Consider the following 20,736-nt stretch of genomic DNA (forward strand, 5'->3'; position numbering starts at 1 on the left):
ATATTTCTAATTTTAAATAAATATATTTATATATATATTTATTTAAATATAAATATATATACATATATTTATAAATATATTTATATATATATATATATTTATTTATATATACATGTATATATATATGTATGTATATATACTTACAAACACACACACACAAATAAGACGAGAAGCCATTTTTTTCCCTAATATTTATTCAATTCTGATCTTCTGCCTTTTAATATTTGTATTAATTAATTAATTCTCTGCTAGAGACAGAAATAAGTGTCCATTGTTTTGGGGATGAAAAGAAGAAAAAAAAACCTCCGGAAACTCAAATTCATTCTCCGAATCAATATGTCCAGTATTTACATTGTGTGGACAGATTTGGTTGAAAGAATTTTCATATGTCTGAATGGTCTCGGACACAAACGGAAATGACCAACAAAGTGAATGACTTGTTCAATGTTTGTAATTTAAACTACTTTGTTTCTGCATGGTTGACTGTCTTCTACAATGAAATTTCACTTGGTTAATACAAGATTTTCTGGAAAATGAAAAACTGCCAGAGACAAACAGTTGAGAGATGAAACTAGCACCAAACATTGGTGTGGAAGAAATTTGTTTCTTGTCGAGAGACTTGATGCTTTTGAAACCTGGTTGGCATTGGATGATGGTTTAATAGAAAATAAAATCTTTTTTCTTTGACTCCAAGGAAAACTGATAGTGATCCAGGCTTTTAGCAGAGGGTCTAATAATCTGAAAAGATTGAAAAGAAAAATTCATAAACAAAGACATGTTTGTGTGTCTATGGTGTAAGAACCAGTATCCTTTCCATCAGTAAACACCATAAATATTTGAAATTTTGATTCCAATGCTCTTCAGTTGTTTTATTAGTGCAGTGAAGTGAATCAAAACGAAGATGGATGGGAGTTAATTAATGCTTCACTGCTGAACAGGTAACTGTATTAACAGTGGATTTAAGTTGCCACAGGGATTAAATCAAGATGATCTGCATATAAATGAGAAGGAATGAGGTGTAAAAACAACTTGGAGGAGATGCAGAGCATTAGAGAGCTAACAAAGTGATTGGTCGTCTCTCTAAATTGTGGAGGTTAAATTTGAAATTAAGTTTCAATTAAAGTAGCCCAAGCATAAAAAAGTGGACAGTAAGTTGTGGTCATTGTGATTAATAATGGATCTCAAGAGAAAGGGGGCAATTTGTGAATGAGTTATTAAAAAGAATTCTTTACAACCCTTCTGCAGAGGGAATCATGTTTGTGTGGTGGAGATCTATGGATGCACAAAATGGAAAAAATGAAACAAATATGGAGGACTTGTTGGACAATTTTATCAAATTTTTGACACTTTAGAGACATCAAATACGTTGCTTTCATCATCGTCATAATGATAAGATTTGATGTCTCTAAAGTGTCAATTTACAAGCGCGCGGGGGGGGGGGTGTAGTATAGAACTGGTTAGTACTGAAAGCAATGCCATTTTCATTTCCTCTGGAGACAGACTGATGTGTGCGGATGTGTCTAAAACTAGGAACTTACCTCTGACAACAAAAATCTAGGTACACAAGAAAAATGTGGTGCTGCAGAGTGTTGATAGGGCAATAAATGGCATTGTGGGGGGAGGGGGGAGAATTGAATGGAGTGGAGTCAGTGAAGGAAGAGAGAGATTTATGGTACTGGTAACACACGTGTGTGTGTGTGTGTGTGTGTATATATATATGTATATATATATATGAACAGAGATGCTTTTGCAGCTGAGAAGATTCACAAGAATATTTTTTGCTTCATTTTGAGCATATTTTCTGAAAGTTTATACTGAAATCTTTTAGGCATAACCACAGATTTCTGCCCCCACCTACCAACTTTGGATGATCATAAGATTCCGAATATACAAAATTTTGGGGGGAAAGTGTTAGGAGGGGTGGAGAATTTCAGAAATTTCACTGGAGTCCACTTCAGTTCATTTTAACTTTCAAGAAAATGGATATTTTTTTTTAATGAAATTCTCTACAAATATACTTCGGACTATGTAGATTGCAAGGACAATAGAATGACAGAAGACAATCTGTACGTTAAACTGAATAGATCCCATAATCTCTATCATAAACATGCTACTGAATGGAATAATTCCCTGTTTGAACTTTTTTAATTACATATGTATGTGTGCGTGTGTGGTAGAAATCTATGGATGCACAAATGCACAAAACAGAAAATGAAAATAATCAGAAACACCCGCAAATGGGGAACAATTCTTAAAAATAGTCCCCATTTGTTTTCCCCCCCAAATTCCTATGTCCTTGGAATCTACATAGTCCGAGGTATATTTGTAGAGAATTTCATTAAAAAATATCCATTTTACTGAAAGTTATGATCATCCAAAGTCGGGGTGGGCGCAGAAATCTGTAGTTATCTCGATTCATTAAGTACGTAAAATAGTGCAAGTCTAAAAAAAGTTTGTCAAAATTCAGAGAAATATTTAAAATTTGGATTCACATCCGCTTTCCACGATAAACTGTCACCAAGTTATGAGGGGAAAACTAGGATCTTGTGAATTTTCCGAAGTCCTCCCCACCCCATTTTTTTCATTTGTTCCCTACACCTTGACAATCGGTGTCGGTGTGTTTATGTACCTGTAACTTAGCAGTTCTACAAAAGAGACTGATGGAATAAATATCAGATTTTAAGTATCAAAAGGACTAAACGTTCCGAAAAATTGTTTTTATTATAAAACCAAAAAAGAAAAGTAACATGTCTGGATGATCTTTATACAAACCGAATCATGCAAATGCTTCAAGTATTTATTCTCCGGTTCCAAAATTATTAATTTCTTTGATCAGGCGTTGCCCATATGTCTTCCAGTCAACTGGGGTGGCACTGACACATATCGTCTTCAAACGGCTTTCATCCTAAAAGACAAAAGCAATAAAGAAATGATTCCACTAATTAGGCGAGACAGGTGGATAGGATGGAGTTGCAGGCTGAGGAGGAATGTGGTTTCAGGTTCAGGCCCACAACACAGAACGTTGGGCAAGTGTTTTCTTATTGCACCCCAGGTCAAACAATGCTTTGTAAGTGTATCTGGTAGATGGGAAACTGTAAGGAAGCCTCATGTATAATATATGTATGCATATATATATATATATATATAACAGACTCTTTTTGTTAGATGATGTATGCAAGCTTGACAATCTCTTATTGAACACCCACACAGATGATTTGCTTGTAGTGATCAAATGTTTGTGTAGACAAGTTCACTCCCTCCATCAAATCAACATTACCTGTACAGGTGTCAGATGTCGAAATGAAGTGCTTTGCTCAAGAACACAACGCCTGGTCTGGAGATTGAATCCACGATCTCGCAATTGTGAGTGCAACACCCTAACCATTAAGCCATGTGCCTTCACACACACACACACACATATACAGGATGTCCCAAAAGTCACTGATGGGCCTCTTACACCTACCCTACAATGTCATTCCTAAAATAACGAGTCACATCATTAAGATTTCAAAGCTATGAGACGATGCATGAGTAACTCAAAACATTGGAAATATAAAGGAATTATATTTCACAGAATAATCGAAATGCTAAAGGGTCTGATGAGATGTCAACTCTTCAGCCCCTTCCCACATGAACAAAATTAGGGAGAATTAATCCAGCAGCAGAGCTTAGAGAAGATTAGTGGTCGATAGCAACTGGTGTTGGTGTGTTTACATCTCCATAACTTAGCGGTTCAGCAAAAGGGAACGATAGGCTCAAAAAGTAAATACTAAGGTCAATTCATTCAACTAAATATTCAAAGTGGTGCCCCAGCATGGCCACAGTCTAATGACTGAAACAAGTAAAAAGATTGGCTGAAGATTCAACAGAAATGTCTTAAGAAACGGATTCTACACAAAATACAGAAACAATTGGAAGCGTAGGTTCTACATTTATAAAATAAATCTGTGAAATAATAATATTCTACTTACATTGTAGGTTTCGAATTTTGCTCTCAAATTGAAAATATAGGATTTGAAACTGGCTTCTTGGAATACTTGATCAAACGCAAATTCATCCTAGAAAGAGAGAGAGAGAGAGAAAAAAACCCAAATGAAAATGGTGAAAAATAAGTGACGCCAAGTTGGAAGATGGAGATTAAAGGATGACGACGACGATGAAGTGAATAGAGAAACTGATATATGCCTCACCATATCCTTTAAATTGCCCAGCGCATCAGATGAGACTCCAAGAATGGATTCTGCACACTCTTGGAAACACGTAATCCATTGGCTGCCTGTATGATCAGCAATGCTGGTCTGAGAGAGGAAATGGAAAATGGATTCATTAGTAAAGCCTTGAATGAAATTTTAAACGAAGTATCAACAATTCGATTTCATTAATCCCTTTTTTTTTTACCATATTTCTAGTGAAATGCACTGACTTGTTTTGAGAACAATGAAGAATTTAGAACAATAATTGTCATTATAAAACTGGTCTTTGAAACATTTGCTGTTGGCACTCCATCGCTTACAACATCGAGGGTTCCAGTTGATCCGATCAACGGAACAGCCTGCTCGTGAAATTAACGTGCACCTTTGAAACATAAATTAACACAAAATATTGATAGGAAGTTTTAATTCCGATTACTTTAACCATTTAGATATTCAGATTATTATATCAAAAGTAATATTTGTTTATTTTCATTGTTTTGAATTAATTTTGTTGTAGTTTAGAGATTTCAGTGATGAGAAGGTTCAGTTTTAGAATGTCATTGTAGGGTTGGTGTGAGAGGATGGATCTGGTCAGTTTCAACTAAAACAGGTTAAATATTTCGGCCGGAAATGGCCGGTTTGAATGCTAAAGGGTTAAAACAGGAATTTGTATCACAAATCCAGGTTCAATTTTAGGTGGGATGGTAACAAAAGGGGTTAACAAAAATATATTTAACTTACCGACAAAATCAATCGCCATTTAAAGTTAGGGAACTCTTGGTTACACTTCTCACATCGGTATTGGTTATCTCCCTGGTCTATGAGTTTCTTGTTACAGTTTTCATTGGGACAAGCCTAACAACACAACAATAAGAAACAATAAGTTCTCGAGGGAGTTCATTACATCGTGTCACTTCATCAAACACAAAATGGAAACTAAACTCTATTTTTGGCATAATTCAAATATGTGCCATATTTTCAAATATACAAGTTTAAATTTTTAACACCAAAATTCACAGGCGCAGGAGTGGCTGTGTGGTAAGTAGCTTGCTTACCAACCACATGGTTCCGGGTTCAGTCCCACTGCGTGGCACCTTGGGCAAGTGTCTTCTACTATGGCCTCGGGCTGACCAAAACATTGTGAGTGGATTTGGTAGACGGAAACTGAAAGAAGACCGTCGTGTATATGTGTGTGTGTGTGTGTGTCCCCACCATCGCTTGACAACCGATGCTGGTGCATTTACGTCCCCGCAACTTAGCGGTTCGGCAAAAGAAACCGATAGAGTAAGTACTAGGCTTCCAAAGAATAAGTCCTGGGGTCGATTTGCTTGACTAAAGGCAGTGCTCCAGCATGGCCACAGTCAAATGACTGAAACAAGTAAAAGAGCTACAAGGAGGTAGGCTGACTGACACACCAAGATGACTTTGGAGGACCAAATTGTCAATGTGAAAGGCAGCAGGTTTCAGAAAGACAAAAACGTTTAAATGTTTCCACTACATATATACACGATATGCTATGTCAAAACTTGTCTGCTGGAAAATACTCATGCCAGTGACAAGTAAAAAGCATCATTTGAGCATGGTCGATACCAGTGCCACCAGACAGGCTCCTGTCCCAGGGGCACATAAAAAGCACCACATGAGCATGCTCAATGCCAGTGCTGCAGGACTAGCTTCCGTGCCAGTGGCACATGAAAAGCACCCACTACACTCTCGGAGTGGTTGGCATTAGGAAGGGCATCCAGCTGTAGAAACCTTACCAGACCAGATTGGAACCTGGCGCAGCCTCCTGGCTTGCCAGTCCTCAGTCAAACCATCCAACCCATGCCAGCATGGAAAGCGGGCGTTAAATGATGATGAAGAAGGAAACTGAAATTAAATGCCAGAATGCAATTACCATATTTGCCAGTGTATCAGATGCACCCCAATTGTACAAGGATACTCTGAGGAAAGAACAAATGCATTGTGTTTCATCCTACACTTACTGAAAGATATTTTAAAGTTGTTTTATAGCAGGAAATGATTGATTTTTGTGCATGTAAATGTAATATTGTAACAGTACACAGGCATCAAGTATGAAGCCATGATTTTGTCTTAACATAAATTACATATACAAGCAGTGTATGTCACTTTTATCTCCTTTGAAATCAACTGAATAGTCTGATCCATAAAAGCATGGAAAAATAGACTTACTCTTTTACTCGTTCCAGTCATTTGACTGCGGCCATGCTGGAGCCCCGCCTTTAGTCAAGAAAATCGACTCCAGGACTTATTCTTTGTAAGCTTAGTACCTATTCTATCGGTCTGTTTTGCCGAAATGCTAAGTTACGGAGACGTAAACGCACTAGCACCGGTTGTCAAGCGATGCTGGGGGAGACAAACACAGACACACATATATACATATATACGACGGGCTTCTTTCAGTTTTCCGTCTACGAAACCCACTCACAAGGCTTTGATTGGCCCGAGACTATAGTACAAGACACTTGCCCAAGGTGCCATGCAGTGGGACTGAACCCAGAACCTGATGATGATGGTAATCTTTGGCGGAATATAACTGCAGAAGTTGGAGTATTTAATGAGAGCAAAGCAAGGTAGAAACCTTCTGTAAGCTGATGTTGTACCTACCATATACATGCAGCTTCCTTTCTTTATGAAAATCACAGTTGCCTTTGAGGTGAAGTAATCAGGTTTTGAGGCCCCTAACTTTTCAGTTTTAACTTGTTCCAATGTCTTCCACTCATTACCTAACAAAATGAAAATAAAAGGAGGATTAAATACATCTTCGTTAACATTGTCGTCTTCATCATCAAAAAACAATTATTTCAAACAATTTCGGTTGATAAATTCATTTATTAAAAGTTTTTTGCAGCCATGAATCAAGTCATATCACTTTTGTCTTAATGATTTGACAAACTTTGTAACAGAAAGTAATAAAGCTTATGTAGTGTGTGTGTGTGATTGTGCTATAGTTATGTATGTACTGCAGGCCAGAGTTGAGCCAGTATTGAGTCCAATCAGAGTTGAAGAGATAGCAATTACAAAACAAATGCTAGAGCATTCAGCCATAGAAACCATGGGGACAACTGATGCTGTCCAACCTATGCCACATGATAATGATGATGATGATAAAGAAAAGATTCTAAACATAATTATCACAGCTGGTCTCGTCATAGCGAGACAACAGCAAGTGAAGTCCCTAACCAAGAGCAAGCTTCTCTGCCGAGCATTTATTGATCCAAAGGAAGTCATTGTGGGGAGACCACAATCTATAGCCTGGTGGCGATGGTGTTTGGCTTACAGTTGTAAGGCCACGAGTTCAATTTCTAGTGGCACACTGTGCCCTTGATCCAGGCCACTCAACTGGCAAAAAGGAGTCGTACCTGTAATTCAAAGGGGACTGGCCTTGTCACATCCCGTGTTGTGCTGAATCTCCCTGAGAACTATATTAAGGGTACACATGTCTGTGGAGTACTCAACCACTTTTGCATCGATTTCAGAGGTAGGCCAGGCTGTCCTGTTGAGCAGATCAACTGGGAGCCTCACCATCATAACTGACGGAGCGCCAGTCACTTAGTGTGGTCACTAAGAAAACTAAGAACTGAAGAGAAGCTGCTCTTCATAGCTTTGTTCTCTGGTTTGGGTTACAAATCACTAACAAGTAAGAAGAAAAAAAAACAAAAAAAAAGCCAATATCCACATGGGTGCAGGCTCTGTGTTAAGAAGCTTGTTTCCCAACCACATGGTTCCGGGTTCAGTCCCACTGCGTGGCACCTTAGTAGGCAAGTGTGTCTTCCATTATAAGCTCAGACCAACCAAAGCCTTCCGAGTGGATTTGCTAAATGGAAACTGAAAAGAAGCCCATCGTATGTGTGCGTGCCCCACCAGTGCTTGGCAACTGGCGTTGGTTTGTTTACATCCCTGTAACTTAGCAGTTCAACAAAATAGAGTGATAGAATAAGTACAGGTTAAAAAAAAATACTAATGTTGAATCATTTGACTAAGAATTCTTCAAGGCAGTGCCCCAGCATGGCCACAATTTAATGACTGAAACAAGACAGAACAGAGAAAGATGAGGTATCACTGCTCAAGAAGCCATATTTTTTAAGATGTGAAGTAAAGATGAGAGACATCTCCCCTGGATACGATGCCAGCCCTTCAAATGTTTCATTTGATGACAATCTCCAGCCTATTTCAACAGGTTCCATTTTGTAAAACTATGTGGACTTAAGAGGGGGTTTAGAGGAAGGGAGAAGGGAGGGGAGAGAAGGGGAGATAGAGATAGAGAGAGAGATGTACAATACCTCCTCTAACACCAGCTGAATCACCCTGAAAAGTGTTAAATTCCATATTACAACCATCTCGATCATACCAGCCTCGAAGGAAATGAGCTTCCCTTATGTCGGGGTTTAGAATCATTTGTCCGCTTGATAATAAAGACAAGGTCCGACCTGAAGTAAAAAGAAAAGTAACAAAAATAATTATATTTATTGGTCAACACAAAGCAATTCCTAAAAAGGCAACAATAAACATTTAGGTGGAATTAGATAAATGGAAACTCTGGAAGCCCTTTGTACATGTATGCGTACATGCATACATATACACACACGCATACGTACATACATACATATACAAGACATATGACTCAGTGGTTAGAGTGCCGGGCTCACAATCACTACCTCATCGTAGCAAGTTCAATCCCCAGATCAGGCTGTGTGTTGTGTTCTGATTTACTTTGCTCCTTCTATGTGAATGGAAATCCATCACCAGAGGACTTTACACAATACAAAAAAAAGACTAAGAAAAGATAGAGAGACATCTGGACATCATTGGATTTAAGGGACAAAAACTTGCACAACACTTTTGCCACAGTTGGTTCCAGTGACAAGCATTGCAAGATGACCGGTACTGCTCTGACTGCAAGTTTTGTCAGAATATCTTTCTTTCTACGAGAAAAGCTACCTTCCTCCTGGGAAATCGATTTAACCCATGGATGGGGTCCTGCTGTTGTGGGTCAGAACAAACCTGGGAGTAATGGTAACAAAGGCGTAATGCCACACTCCCCGCGACACCAGACACAGGCTAATGCCATCCAAACGACTGTAACACATTTCTGAAAATAAAGATCGAAATTCTATTTCAAAAGGAATTTTACCTCCCCATTCTGAAACTTTAGCTCCTTTGACTGCAACCACAGGGTTTTTGTTATCTTGGAAGTTCTCAGCCTGTGAGAAAGGAAAGAAAGAAAAAGAAAAAAGAAAATGATGATGATGATGATAATGAGAGATGGTGGCATTGGAGAATAAATCTGAATGTGACAGAGGTAGAGAAATAGATTGACGAAAATGAGAAATAAGGTAATTTTTGTTTTAATCAGGAAGACAAGAACGGTATTTGTGGTTCTTATTTTTGCAGGGATCTCAACCCTGTCCCCCATCGCCTCATACGATTGGTGGCGGGGGGGGGGGGGGAGAAGAAGGTATCCTCAAACTTGAGCCCAATGCTGAAGGACCCCAAAGACCAGGTGGTTGGGGTGGCATTAAGCCAGGCCACAGATTAAGACAATGATTCCCAAACCCAAATACAGTACTTGGAACGAATACCACAAGGTACCTGGAGCCCTATAACAATCCTACCAATCCACCATTGGTCACTGGTATTGTGATGAAGAAGCTTGTTTCCCAACCATATGGTTCCGGGTTCAGTCTCACTGCATGACATCTTGAGCAAGTGTCTTCTATAGCCTCAGGCTGACCAAAGCCTTGTGAGTGGATTTGGTAGATGGAAAATGAAGGAAGCCTGTTGTGTGTGTGTGTGTGTGTGTGTGTGTGTATATATATATATATATATGTATGTATGCATGTGTGTGTTTGTGCATTTTTGTTTGTCCCCTACCACCACTTGATAACTGGTGTTGGTCTGTTTATGTCCCTGTAACTTAACAGTTCAGCAAAAGAGACTGATAGAATAAGTACCAGGCTTTAAAGTTAGAGAAGTACTGGGGTTGATTCATCTGACAGGTGGTGCTCCAGCATGGCTGTCCTTGCCTCGACACACCATGTGATGGTTGTAAACGAGCATTACTGTTATACAAGAGGGGTTGTTTGTTTCCAGTCTTCTGAGAAAACATGTCTGGGCATAAGGAAATGTTACTTTGCTTGGAGATGTGAGGGTCTGAAAGCCCTAGAAATTTCTGCTCAACAAATTCCGTCTGACCCATGCAAGCGTTGAAAAGTGGGTGTCAAAACAATGAAGATAATACAAGGTTCCATACACTGATGAATCAACCAGTTCTGCAAGAGATGACGGGGGGGGGGGGGGGGGGGGGTGAAAAAGAGGAAAAAAAAAAAGTTTAAGCCAGAACTCACATCGCCTCCCCAAATGGTAAATCGGACGGACATGCCTGACTGGTCAGCAAGTTGCAGGTCACGCTTTGAGAATTCCTTATTAGATTGCCGTCCAACCACTGTGGTGATATCTGCAACATCGGTCACGACACCGATTACATCTGCAAATGATGTGAAAACATAAGTCAAAAGAAAACCATTCCCATCGTATCCCTTTATATGTCGTTGCCTCAAACTTCCCATGAAAATTTCATTTTAACTTATTTTTCAGGCACCAGCTGGAAATTATAAAGACTATTTTAGAAAATACTTCATTATTTTAAAAATTAATTGCAGCAATTGCAGTCTATTTCAATAGAAATATGTTAACAAAAGGGTTAAAGTGATCTAAATTGAAATCCTTCATTAAAATTTTATGTTGATTTCTATTCTAAACTCCAGCATAAAATAACAACAAAGTTATTTTACAAAATTCTTTGTTGTTTCTAAGTTATTTGCAATAATCACAGACTATTTTAATAAATATTATAGTGAAAGGATAAACTAGTGTGAAATTTAATTGAAGAAGCATCAAATAAGTGGAAAAGAAAAACAAGAAAAGAGATTGGACGATTTAGAGATTTACAGAATTAAAATGCAGTTGTGCCATATTTTGCAGCCTCTAAGTTGAATTTCTTAGACCAAAATTTATTGCCAAAAATGGTAGGTTGACTTATAAACGAAAATGACTGAATATTCCTTGTGAAAATACATCAGGAATTGGAAAGATACTGACAGTGTTTGAAAATTTACACTGCATGTTTACAAAATACACGTCAACTGGAAAACGGTTTTAAAAATAGAGAAAAGATTCACTCACCAATAATAGTGTTAGGTTCAATTTGGTCCAGGTCTTTTAATGGTCTAAAATCATATGTGATGGTGGGCAAATTTGTGTTCTCAGTGCACAACTCAATGACTGTGTCAGAGTTGAAAGTCATCTCAAAGTCATTCTTCACAGAACTAAATTTCTTGTTTGCCATCTTTAGAGTGGCTCTACTCACGTAATAAGCCTGAAATAACAAAGAAAAACGGAATAGGTTAGAGGGAAAAAAAAAAAAAAAAATAAAGAAACCCCATGTTTGGGTTGCTTTAAATTACGTTGATTTGGTAATTAGACTGTAGCCATGCTGGAGCACTGCCTTAAATTCCAAGTGACCCCTGCACACATGGAAAAGTGGACACTGAATGTTAAGGAATCAACTTTAAAACTCATCTCTTAACAACCATTGTGTGGATACAGGGTTGACCAAAAGTCACCTGACAGTAAATCAAAACCATTTAATTCCAAGATTAAAACAAGAAATTAATTTACATGAGACTCCACTAATAAATAGACATCATCATCGTTTCGCATCCGTTTTCCATGCTGGCATGGGTTGGATGACTTGGCTTGACTGGAGACTGGCAAGCCAGGAGGCTGCACCAGGTTCTAATCTAATCTGGCATCGTCTCGACAGCTGGATGCCTTTCCTAACGCCAGGATTCAGTTAGGTATGCAGATACAGGTATAACAAAAAAAAAAAGGGGAAACTTACCTTGTTAACTTCAAGAAAATTAAAGAACTTGTCAACTGTTTCATTAAATCCTGTGGCACGAATTTCGCCGCTGTCATCAAGGAATGTAACACTGAACAGCTTGCCCTCTCCACGAGAGTTACTCCAGTTCCTTACGGCAGATTTGTGGGTCACTCGTGCACAAATCTTCCATCTGTTGAAAACAATAAAGGCATATACAATGTGTGTGTGAAGGCTTGTGGTGGAGGTTAGCACGTTGCACTCACAATTGCAAAATCACGGTTTCGATTCCCGGACTTGAGCAAAACACTTCATTTCTTGTTATTTCTGTCCACTTAACTGTAAATGGGTAATAACCCTACCCTGCGATGAAAGGGAGGGGGGGGGGCTGCCAGGCAAACCAGCAGGGTGAGACATCATTCGAAAGCTACAACAATGCAAGGAAGTGCACTGTGATCAGTGGTGCATAACATCGATTGTCTGGTCGATACAGTGATATATATATATATATATATTTCAATTGTTTTAGCTATTGGATTGTGGTCAGGCTGGGGCACCGCCTCAAACTGTCTACATTGAACAAATCAACTCCAACACTTTTTTTCTTTCTTTTTTTTTGATATCTGGTATTCATTCTGTTGTTACATACAAGCCACTGTGTAATTATTCTATCGGTCTCTTTTGCCAAACAGCTAAGTTATGGGGATATAAAGAAACCAACACTGGTTGCCAAATAGTGGTGGTGGGAGACACAGACACATTAATACATATATACAATGGTCTTCCACAGTTTCCATCTTCTATGGAATATTGGCCAGACTGGAGCTAAGCACTTAGATGATGTAAGTAACAAGCTGAAATAAGGAAGAAACTCTGCAACCCTCTATTAATGCCATCACCAAATCCTTCTCACAGGTTGAATACTCCAACACCAACAAACCACGGTTAATTCTCCTCTTTTACATGCAACAAATACAACAGGATGATTCAACCAAATACCATTCCACCTGTCCATCTTCTCTGCCCACCATTCCAGGGAGACTCGTGGGTGGTGTGGGGAATAGACCCTGCAGGCACCTTCTCCTCGGGGTCCTATTAGAAGCAGTCATCATTACACTTTCACCAGCGTTAACAGTTGTTCGTTCCTGGACCCACTTTAAGGTCCTGGGACACGCTTCCTTTGCATTTCCATCCCATGCCTCCCAGGGCGACTCGCAGACTCATTGCTAGTTGTGCTGCCATTGACTGGTGACTCATCATCATCATCGTTTAACGTCCGCTTTCCATGCTAGCATGGGTTGGACGATTTGACTGAGGACTGGTGAACCAGATGGCTACACCAGGCTCCAATCTGATTTGGCAGAGTTTCTACAGCTGGATGCCCTTCCTAACGCCAACAACTCCGAGAGTGTAGTGGGTGCTTTTACGTGTCACCCGCACGAAGGCCAGTCAGGCGGTACTGGACCTTCCACTATGTTCAAAACATGTCAATGCTTAAATTCTCAAAGACTCCATTTCATTGAAGCTAAAAACAGGAGAACAAAAGGCAACTTACCTATTTTGGTAGAGCGAGAGTCCTGCAATGGCATGAATTCTGCCGCCTCCTACTGGAGTTGTAGGAAGACCAGGTGGTTTATTATTAACGACAGGGCCACTACCCAAAGGTGTCCCTAGAACCAAAGAAAATGAAATATCATTATTACCACTATCACTATTGAATGTCTGTTTTCTATGCTGGCATGGGTTGGACAATCTGATACAGGACCACACCAAGTTCTGCTGTCTACTTTGGCTTGGTTTCTAGGATCGGATCTCCTCCCTAATGCCAACCATTTTACAGAGTGTAATAGGGACTTTTTACATGGCACAAGCAGCAAGACAGTTCCAAGTAATTTGCAAGACAAAGACCCCTCAACTGAGGAGGGAGTAGTATTAAAAGAGGGGAGACCAAGGCCAGTAATTTGGGGGGTAAGTCGATTGACCCCTGTACTCAATTGGTACTTATTTTATTGACCCCGAAAGGATGAAAGGCAAACATCAACCTCAGCAGAATTTGAACTTGCAAAATAAGAATGGATGGAATGCCACAAGGCATCTTCCATGGTGTGCTAATGATTCTGCCAGCTCGCTGCCTTAATAATAACAAAATGATTAGAAATTGTCAGAAAGGAAACATGTAACTCACTGTTTGATGTGGAAACGGACGGTGGTTTGGAAGCTGCAGGAACACCTGATGAACAACAAAAAAAAATTCAAATTATAAAGAAAGGTTTAAACGTGGAAAGAGGCCATGAAGTTTATTACAATGGCAAAGAGGAACACAGAGACATGTGGCATGCTAGAAAATGCGGTATATTTGGGTGTCGACAAAAGAATAAACAAGTGTCTGTAATTGAATTCTTTCTGATGATGAAGAGGAAAGCCCAATGTTTGTCATGTAATTTTATCAAAATAGATAATTTTTGGAAAAGGAGGGGGTAGGATTAGTTAATCGAAGAAATGATTGCAAAAATTCCTTATTGCATTTGAAGGAATTTTAGTTCAGTTCTCAGTGGCAGCTGGTAAGAAAGTACAGAAAGAACTCAAATCGGTCTAATTTGTGTTGATGGTGGATAATCCCTTTTGTCAAAGTTGATAGTTTTAATCACTCATCTCAGATAAAGCAAGGTTTGTCACATTTTCTACAAGAAAAACAAATGCTTAAAATAAAATACTCACAATTTGTGTTGTTCTCAGTAGCAGCAGGTGCAGCTGAAACGGAGAAAATTGAAGTTAAAAAAACATTTCAAATAAAATTTCTTTGTAACCAAACGCAACAATATTTATACAGCAACCAGACTTACCTTCACCAGCTCTGTACGATTTGGGATTACCGATCTTCTGTCCAACTTCAGAAGCTTTTGCAATCACTGATAGATCAAGCACAATGATAACTTTCCTGTTGCAAAATAAAATAAAATATTTTCATTATCATCATTTTAATGTCCACTTTCTTACGCTTGCATGGGTCAGACAGAATTTTCTGTGGCCAGATGCCCTTCCAGTTGCCAACCCTCATTTGTTTCGAAGTACGATATTTCCCCAAGGTCAGATACGTTTTTGTGAAAGAGTGGAGATGAAGGACAGCATTTGTATGACGGTGACACTTGTTTACAACTGTCACGTGATGTCAAGAGACAGAGATACTAAGACATACAAAGAACACACTCAACAAAATCAACTCAGAAGGCTTTGGCCAACCTGGGGCTAGAGTAGAAGACACCTGCCTGAGGTGCCACACAGTGGGACTGATCCCAAAACCATGTGATCGGGAGCCAAGTTTCTTAACCATACAGCCACCCCTGTGCCTATTCTTACAAAAGCTATTTTCCTTTTAACAACAGTTATGGCAAAAGGTGTAGAATACTTAGAACTTGAAACAGTCATCACAGAGAAGACAGCATTTTCTTCTCAAGAGCCTTCTTAGAAATAAGAATCAGTTTATATTCCTGCCAAATCGGTTATTAATGCTTGTAATGTTGGCAAATACAACAGGGATTTTGTTTCCAAAGTATCAATCATTGACTGATGAGTGAGAGAAAGAAGACTGAGCTGAGTGACAAACTTTTAAAAGATCAAGATGACGAAAAAGATTTGTTGCTTGAAAAGAAATCTAAGCCGGAGTGCATTGAGGAAAACATGGGAAATGACAAAGGTGAGCCTTCTCAATGCAAAGGTAGGAAGAACTGATTTTGAATTGGGGTATCTCTGTGCCATCAGTGATAATTACATTTTGGTTTGTACGATGAATATTTGATTTTCCTAATGGAGGGATTGTTGCAAAATGTACATGACGACTGTTGCTAACGAAGGAATAGGAATGATTGTCGTCATCATCAGTTGACATCCACTTCTCCGTGATTGCATGGGTCAGATGGAATTTATTGAGACAAATTTTCTTTGGTGGGATGCCTTTCCTGCTGCCAACCCTTACTGCTTTCCAAACAAGGTAAATATTTCCCCCACGGCCAGACATGCTCCTGCAGAATACTGGAAATGAATGACATCCATTTACAGCAATCATGCAACATCAAAACAAGAAGAGACAAACACACATATAGACAGGCTTCTTTCAGTTTCCATCAATCAAATCCACTCACAAAGTTTTGGTTGGCTTTGAGCAACAGTAGAAGACAGCAAAATAAAACAAAATTATATTTACCACTTCCCAAATATTTATACAGTTTTGAACAGTTTTAAAATATACAATATGTTGTATTCAAGGATTCACTCATTCTCCCATTAAGTTATTTTCAATAAATGCTCCACCTAATTTCCCAAACGTTCTACATGCACATGTATTCTAAACTACCAAAATACACACACATTTTTGAAAGATTTCCAAGGTTTAGTTTATGCTTGTTTCAACACAAAAGCATTAGCATATGAGCCTGCGTGCGTGCGTGCGTGCGTGTCTGAATGAGTGGTTATGTGCCTCTTTCACAAAATGACTGCATGTGTTTGTGCCTTTCCTGAGAGTGTGACTGAAAAAATATTCCCCACTTTACAGATCCAACGCTTTATTCTCTTCAACTGATGTTACGTATCAAAAGACAAGGACAAAGTAGAAAGCAAAAGAGCAAACTGTAAGCAAGGGGACATTCAAGAACAAACGTCTGCATTCTCAAATTGTGACAATCGTTTACTTACTTGTCATTTTGAATGATGTTACATAAGTACTTGTTCACTTTGATAACCGACATGTTGTCCAGGGAGCCATCTTCCATCATGGAGTTCAGTTGAGTTGCCAGCATAACACCTTGCAATAGAAATGTAGACTCAATCAAGCCACAAGTTTATTAACTGCATGGTCAAACAAAATAAACTTGGGTCTGGACAAAAGAACCCAACAGACAAATCTAATGGAGATTAAAGACTGAAATTATTAATTTCTCCTTCTTATAGTTTAGTGTGGAGGCGCAATGGCGCAGTGGTTAGGGCAGCAGACTCGCGGTCATAGGATTGTGGTTTTGATTCTCAGACCGGGCGTTGTGAGTGTTTATTGAGCGAAAACACCTAAAGCTCCATGAAGCTCCAGCAGGGGCTAGTAGTGAACCCTGCAGTACTTTCACCTGTTTCTGTTCTACCTGTATTTTAAAGGGCCAGCCTTTTCACACACTGTGTCATGCTGAATCTCCCTGAGAATTACGTTAAGAGTACGCGTGTCTGTGGAGTACTCAGCCACTTGCACGTTAAAGATCAACTGGAACCCTTGTTATCATAACTGATGGAGTGCCATTGAAAGATAGTTTAGTGCAATTTTTTTTTAAATTTCTTCAATAAACCAGGAACCAAAAGTGGAGGAGAGAAGGAAAGAAAATATTAAAGCTGTTACAAAATTATTTTTCAGTCTTAGCTGTGTGGTTAAGAAGCTTGCTTCCTTACAACATGGTTTCAGGTTCAATCCCACTGATTGGCACCTTGGTAAAGTATTTTATACCAAAGCCCTGGGCCAACCAAAAGTCTTGTGAGTGGATTTGGTAGCATTAACTGAAAAAAGCTTGTCCTGTGTGTGTGTGTTCTTGTCTTGACATCATTCATTAGTCATAAGCAAATGTCACCATCAATCAAGTGATGTCCTTCATCTCCAGGTATGAATTGATTGTAGAAAAGCAACCGTCTGCAGAGAATCAGCCTCTATGAATTCCATCTGATCCATATTAACATGGTAAAGTGAATGTTAAAGTGGTAAAGTGTATATATATATATATATATATATATATATATATATATATATATATGTCTGTGTGTGTGTGTGTGTGTAGTTATGTTTGCTTTAGAATTTGCAGCAAAATCTAACAAACATCAAACATAAATGTTTCCACAGAAAGTAAAACCTCTCACATGCAATTAAACACGACAAATAAATGAGATAAAAAGTTCACAATATTTCACTTCAAGATATATATATATATATATATATACACACATACATATATATATATATATACACATACATATATATATATATATATATATATACATACACATATATATATACATACATACATATAAACAATAAAACATACTCACTGGAGTAACTCAGCTGACCATCAGACAATAAAAGACGATATCGTTCAGCGCCAGCAGAACTTGGGATCTTTTTTGAACTCTAGGGGAGAGAAAAACAAAAACAATGTAATTACCGTTTTACCATTTCTCTGCCACTATATATGTATTATCATCAGTCTCTCGTGTGTGTGTGTATATATATATATATATATATATATATATATACACACACACACACAATCATCATCATTTAATGTTTGTCTCCGATGCTAGGTTGGATGGTTTGGTAAGAGCCAGGCAGGTCTGAGAGTTGCATCAGATTCTGTTGGTTGTTTTAGTATGGTTTCTATGGCTGCATGCCCTTCCTAATGCCAACCACTTTACAGAGTGTTTATGTGCATATATATTGGGTTGGTGCATAATTATTGCGGCTTTTTTCCAACGAATTTTATTCAACAAAAAACAATAACAATATTTAACAAAAACATCTTTAAATGATGCCAAGCAAATCGGAAGCAGTAATTGAAGTAGATGGTGAATATGCTCCAGAATAATCATTTAAAGATGTTTTTGTTACATGTTATTGTTTTTGTTGAAAAAAAGCCGCAATAATTATGCACCAACCCAATATATTTGGTAGTTGGACAAATTCCTCCAAGAAATACAAGACAAACCTCTGACACTGGTTCTCAACCAGGATCCACATTACCCTTGGGAGTCCATTATAAAATTTGGTTATTAAAATTTATCTGCAATAAATTTCTTTTACTTCTTACAATACACAAAATATTTTAACAAACTTTTTTTTATACAATTCCTAAGAATATTTAATTCTAAAAATATATTAGAATTTCTAAAACATCAAATGGCTATGAAGGTCTTGTAGAGTGAAATAAGAATCAGAGGGGTCCATAGGCTGAGAATCAATGGGCCATGGATGGCCTAAAACACGACTCTCAATACATGAAGCGATCAAAATTTCTGGCAATTAATTTTATGATTTATTTAAATTTTCAGAAATAAAATATTTACCAAAATTTGAAGAATTGGATTCTCTATATTCTCTCCATTGATTATAGTCTAAAAGAAAAAGAAGAAAATAAAATAAAAGAAACACTGTTATTACCATAGTCACTGCATATCATCATCATTTAACGTCCGTTTTCCATGCTGGCATGGGTTAGACGGTTTTACAGAAGTTGGCAAGCCTGAGAGCTGCACCAGACTCCAACTTTCTGCTTCGGCAGGGCTTCTACAGCTTCACAACACCAACCACTTTACAGAGTGTACTGGGTGCATTTTGCGTGGCACCACCACTGGTGTCTTTTACACGGCACAGCACGGGCCATGCCATCGGCATATTTTTTAAAAATGGAAAAAAATACAGCATAAAGCTATATTCTTTTCTGACTTAGAGATTGGACTGTGGCCATGCTGGGGCACCACATTCAAGAGTTCTGTTAGGCAAATTACATCAACGCAAATATACATTGTTGAAATATTATTGCTCCTATCTTGAAATTAAATAAATTTCCCGAGTTTACGATCGCAAATATGAAAACCTGTCTCCACCGGGTCGATGGTGATGGTGGTGGTGGTCTGGGGTGGATCCGCAGTTCAGGTTTGGTTCCCAGTCGTAGAAACTTTACTTCAATAATGGTCTTGGGAAATGAATGAATACCACAACGTAACACACTTGAAGTCAACGAAATAGTTGACGAAAATGTCAAGTAATTAACACAATCGCAGAGCGCGTTCATCATCTTCGGAAAAGTTGGAGGAATTTACCAAATAGTTGCAACCAACACACACAAAAATGTATCTTTGCAAAATTTCGTTAACAAAAGTTTGTTTTTCTTTTCTTTTTCAGAAAGAAACTCATGGAGAAGAATTACCAAAATGTGGCACAACTGGATTCGATTCCGTATCTGGTGCAGGGCAGAGCCAAACGAGTTCCTACACAACTTAAATGCTTTTATTTGCTACTTACAAGAATAAACCATTTTGGGTTTTTTTTCCAGTTTGGAGTAATTAATAATACCAGAATGGACGTTCAGATATTTACACAAACATACAGACTTTATTGACGTAAAACAATTAGACATTCTTTTAAAACGTGTTACCAAACTAAATACGAATGCGCAGTTTAGTTTAAATTAAATCATTCGTCACCATAAAAGAACATGCAATACGACAAACGCTTGTGAATGTTGCTAACGCAGACGTTCACAGAATTAGAAATTTATTCTAAGAGAAGAATTGAGGGGAAAATAAAAAAGAAAAAACATTGTTTTGTTTGAATTACTCAAAAACATCAACAAAAGAAAATAAATTGTTCTAAATACCTGTAATGCTCCCGAAGTCAACTGGTAACTCATGATGCTTAAATATCAACGAAGAACACTAAAAATGATATTAAAAACTCTAAAATAACATTCAATGTCTGACTCTGTGTTGCACAACAGGCAAGAATTAAAGGGGACGTCTTCAACCAGAAATGGCGCGAAAGATTGATTTAGTGCCAAAAGTTATCTGACCCTGTTGCACATATCAGCCACTAGATGGCAGCAATGAATAAACAAGAGGAAA

At 38.2% G+C, this 20,736-nt stretch overlaps 1 protein-coding gene across 2 annotated transcripts; it reads right to left on the minus strand.

Moving 5' to 3' along the window:
* Nucleotides 1–316: 316 nt before the first annotated feature.
* LOC106876043 (replication protein A 70 kDa DNA-binding subunit) lies at nucleotides 317–20,664 on the minus strand. Of its 2 annotated transcripts, none has more exons than XM_089341240.1 (19): nucleotides 20,493–20,664; nucleotides 19,180–19,227; nucleotides 18,169–18,247; nucleotides 16,786–16,894; nucleotides 14,940–15,034; nucleotides 14,815–14,847; nucleotides 14,282–14,314; nucleotides 13,652–13,766; nucleotides 12,118–12,289; nucleotides 11,400–11,592; nucleotides 10,562–10,701; nucleotides 9,349–9,418; nucleotides 8,498–8,644; nucleotides 6,822–6,940; nucleotides 4,935–5,048; nucleotides 4,191–4,298; nucleotides 3,972–4,058; nucleotides 2,773–2,905; nucleotides 317–738 (listed from the first exon to the last, which is right to left on the minus strand). In XM_089341240.1, exons 1-18 carry the CDS (start codon nucleotides 20,523–20,525, stop codon nucleotides 2,798–2,800), a joined length of 1,803 nt encoding a protein of 600 aa, XP_089197366.1. In that variant the 5' UTR covers nucleotides 20,526–20,664; the 3' UTR covers nucleotides 317–738; nucleotides 2,773–2,797. The 2 variants fall into 2 exon arrangements, with proteins under 2 accessions (XP_089197366.1, XP_089197365.1); XM_089341239.1 differs by having other exon boundaries at nucleotides 14,282–14,326.
* Nucleotides 20,665–20,736: the final 72 nt, after the last annotated feature.

This window comes from Octopus bimaculoides, chromosome 24, assembly GCF_046866305.1.
Source record: "Octopus bimaculoides isolate indiv1 chromosome 24, ASM4686630v1, whole genome shotgun sequence".
NCBI classification, from domain to species: domain Eukaryota; kingdom Metazoa; phylum Mollusca; class Cephalopoda; order Octopoda; family Octopodidae; genus Octopus; species Octopus bimaculoides.

Coding starts and splice junctions, on each gene's coding strand:
- LOC106876043 (XM_089341239.1), bottom strand. CDS start 20,525: ATGAGTTACCAGTTGACTTCGGGAGCATTACAG. Junction 4,299..4,934: donor AATGGCGATTGATTTTGTCG/GTAAGTTAAATA, acceptor TTCCTCTCTCAG/ACCAGCATTGCTGATCATAC. Junction 2,906..3,971: donor CAAAATTCGAAACCTACAAT/GTAAGTAGAATA, acceptor TTTGTCTTTTAG/GATGAAAGCCGTTTGAAGAC.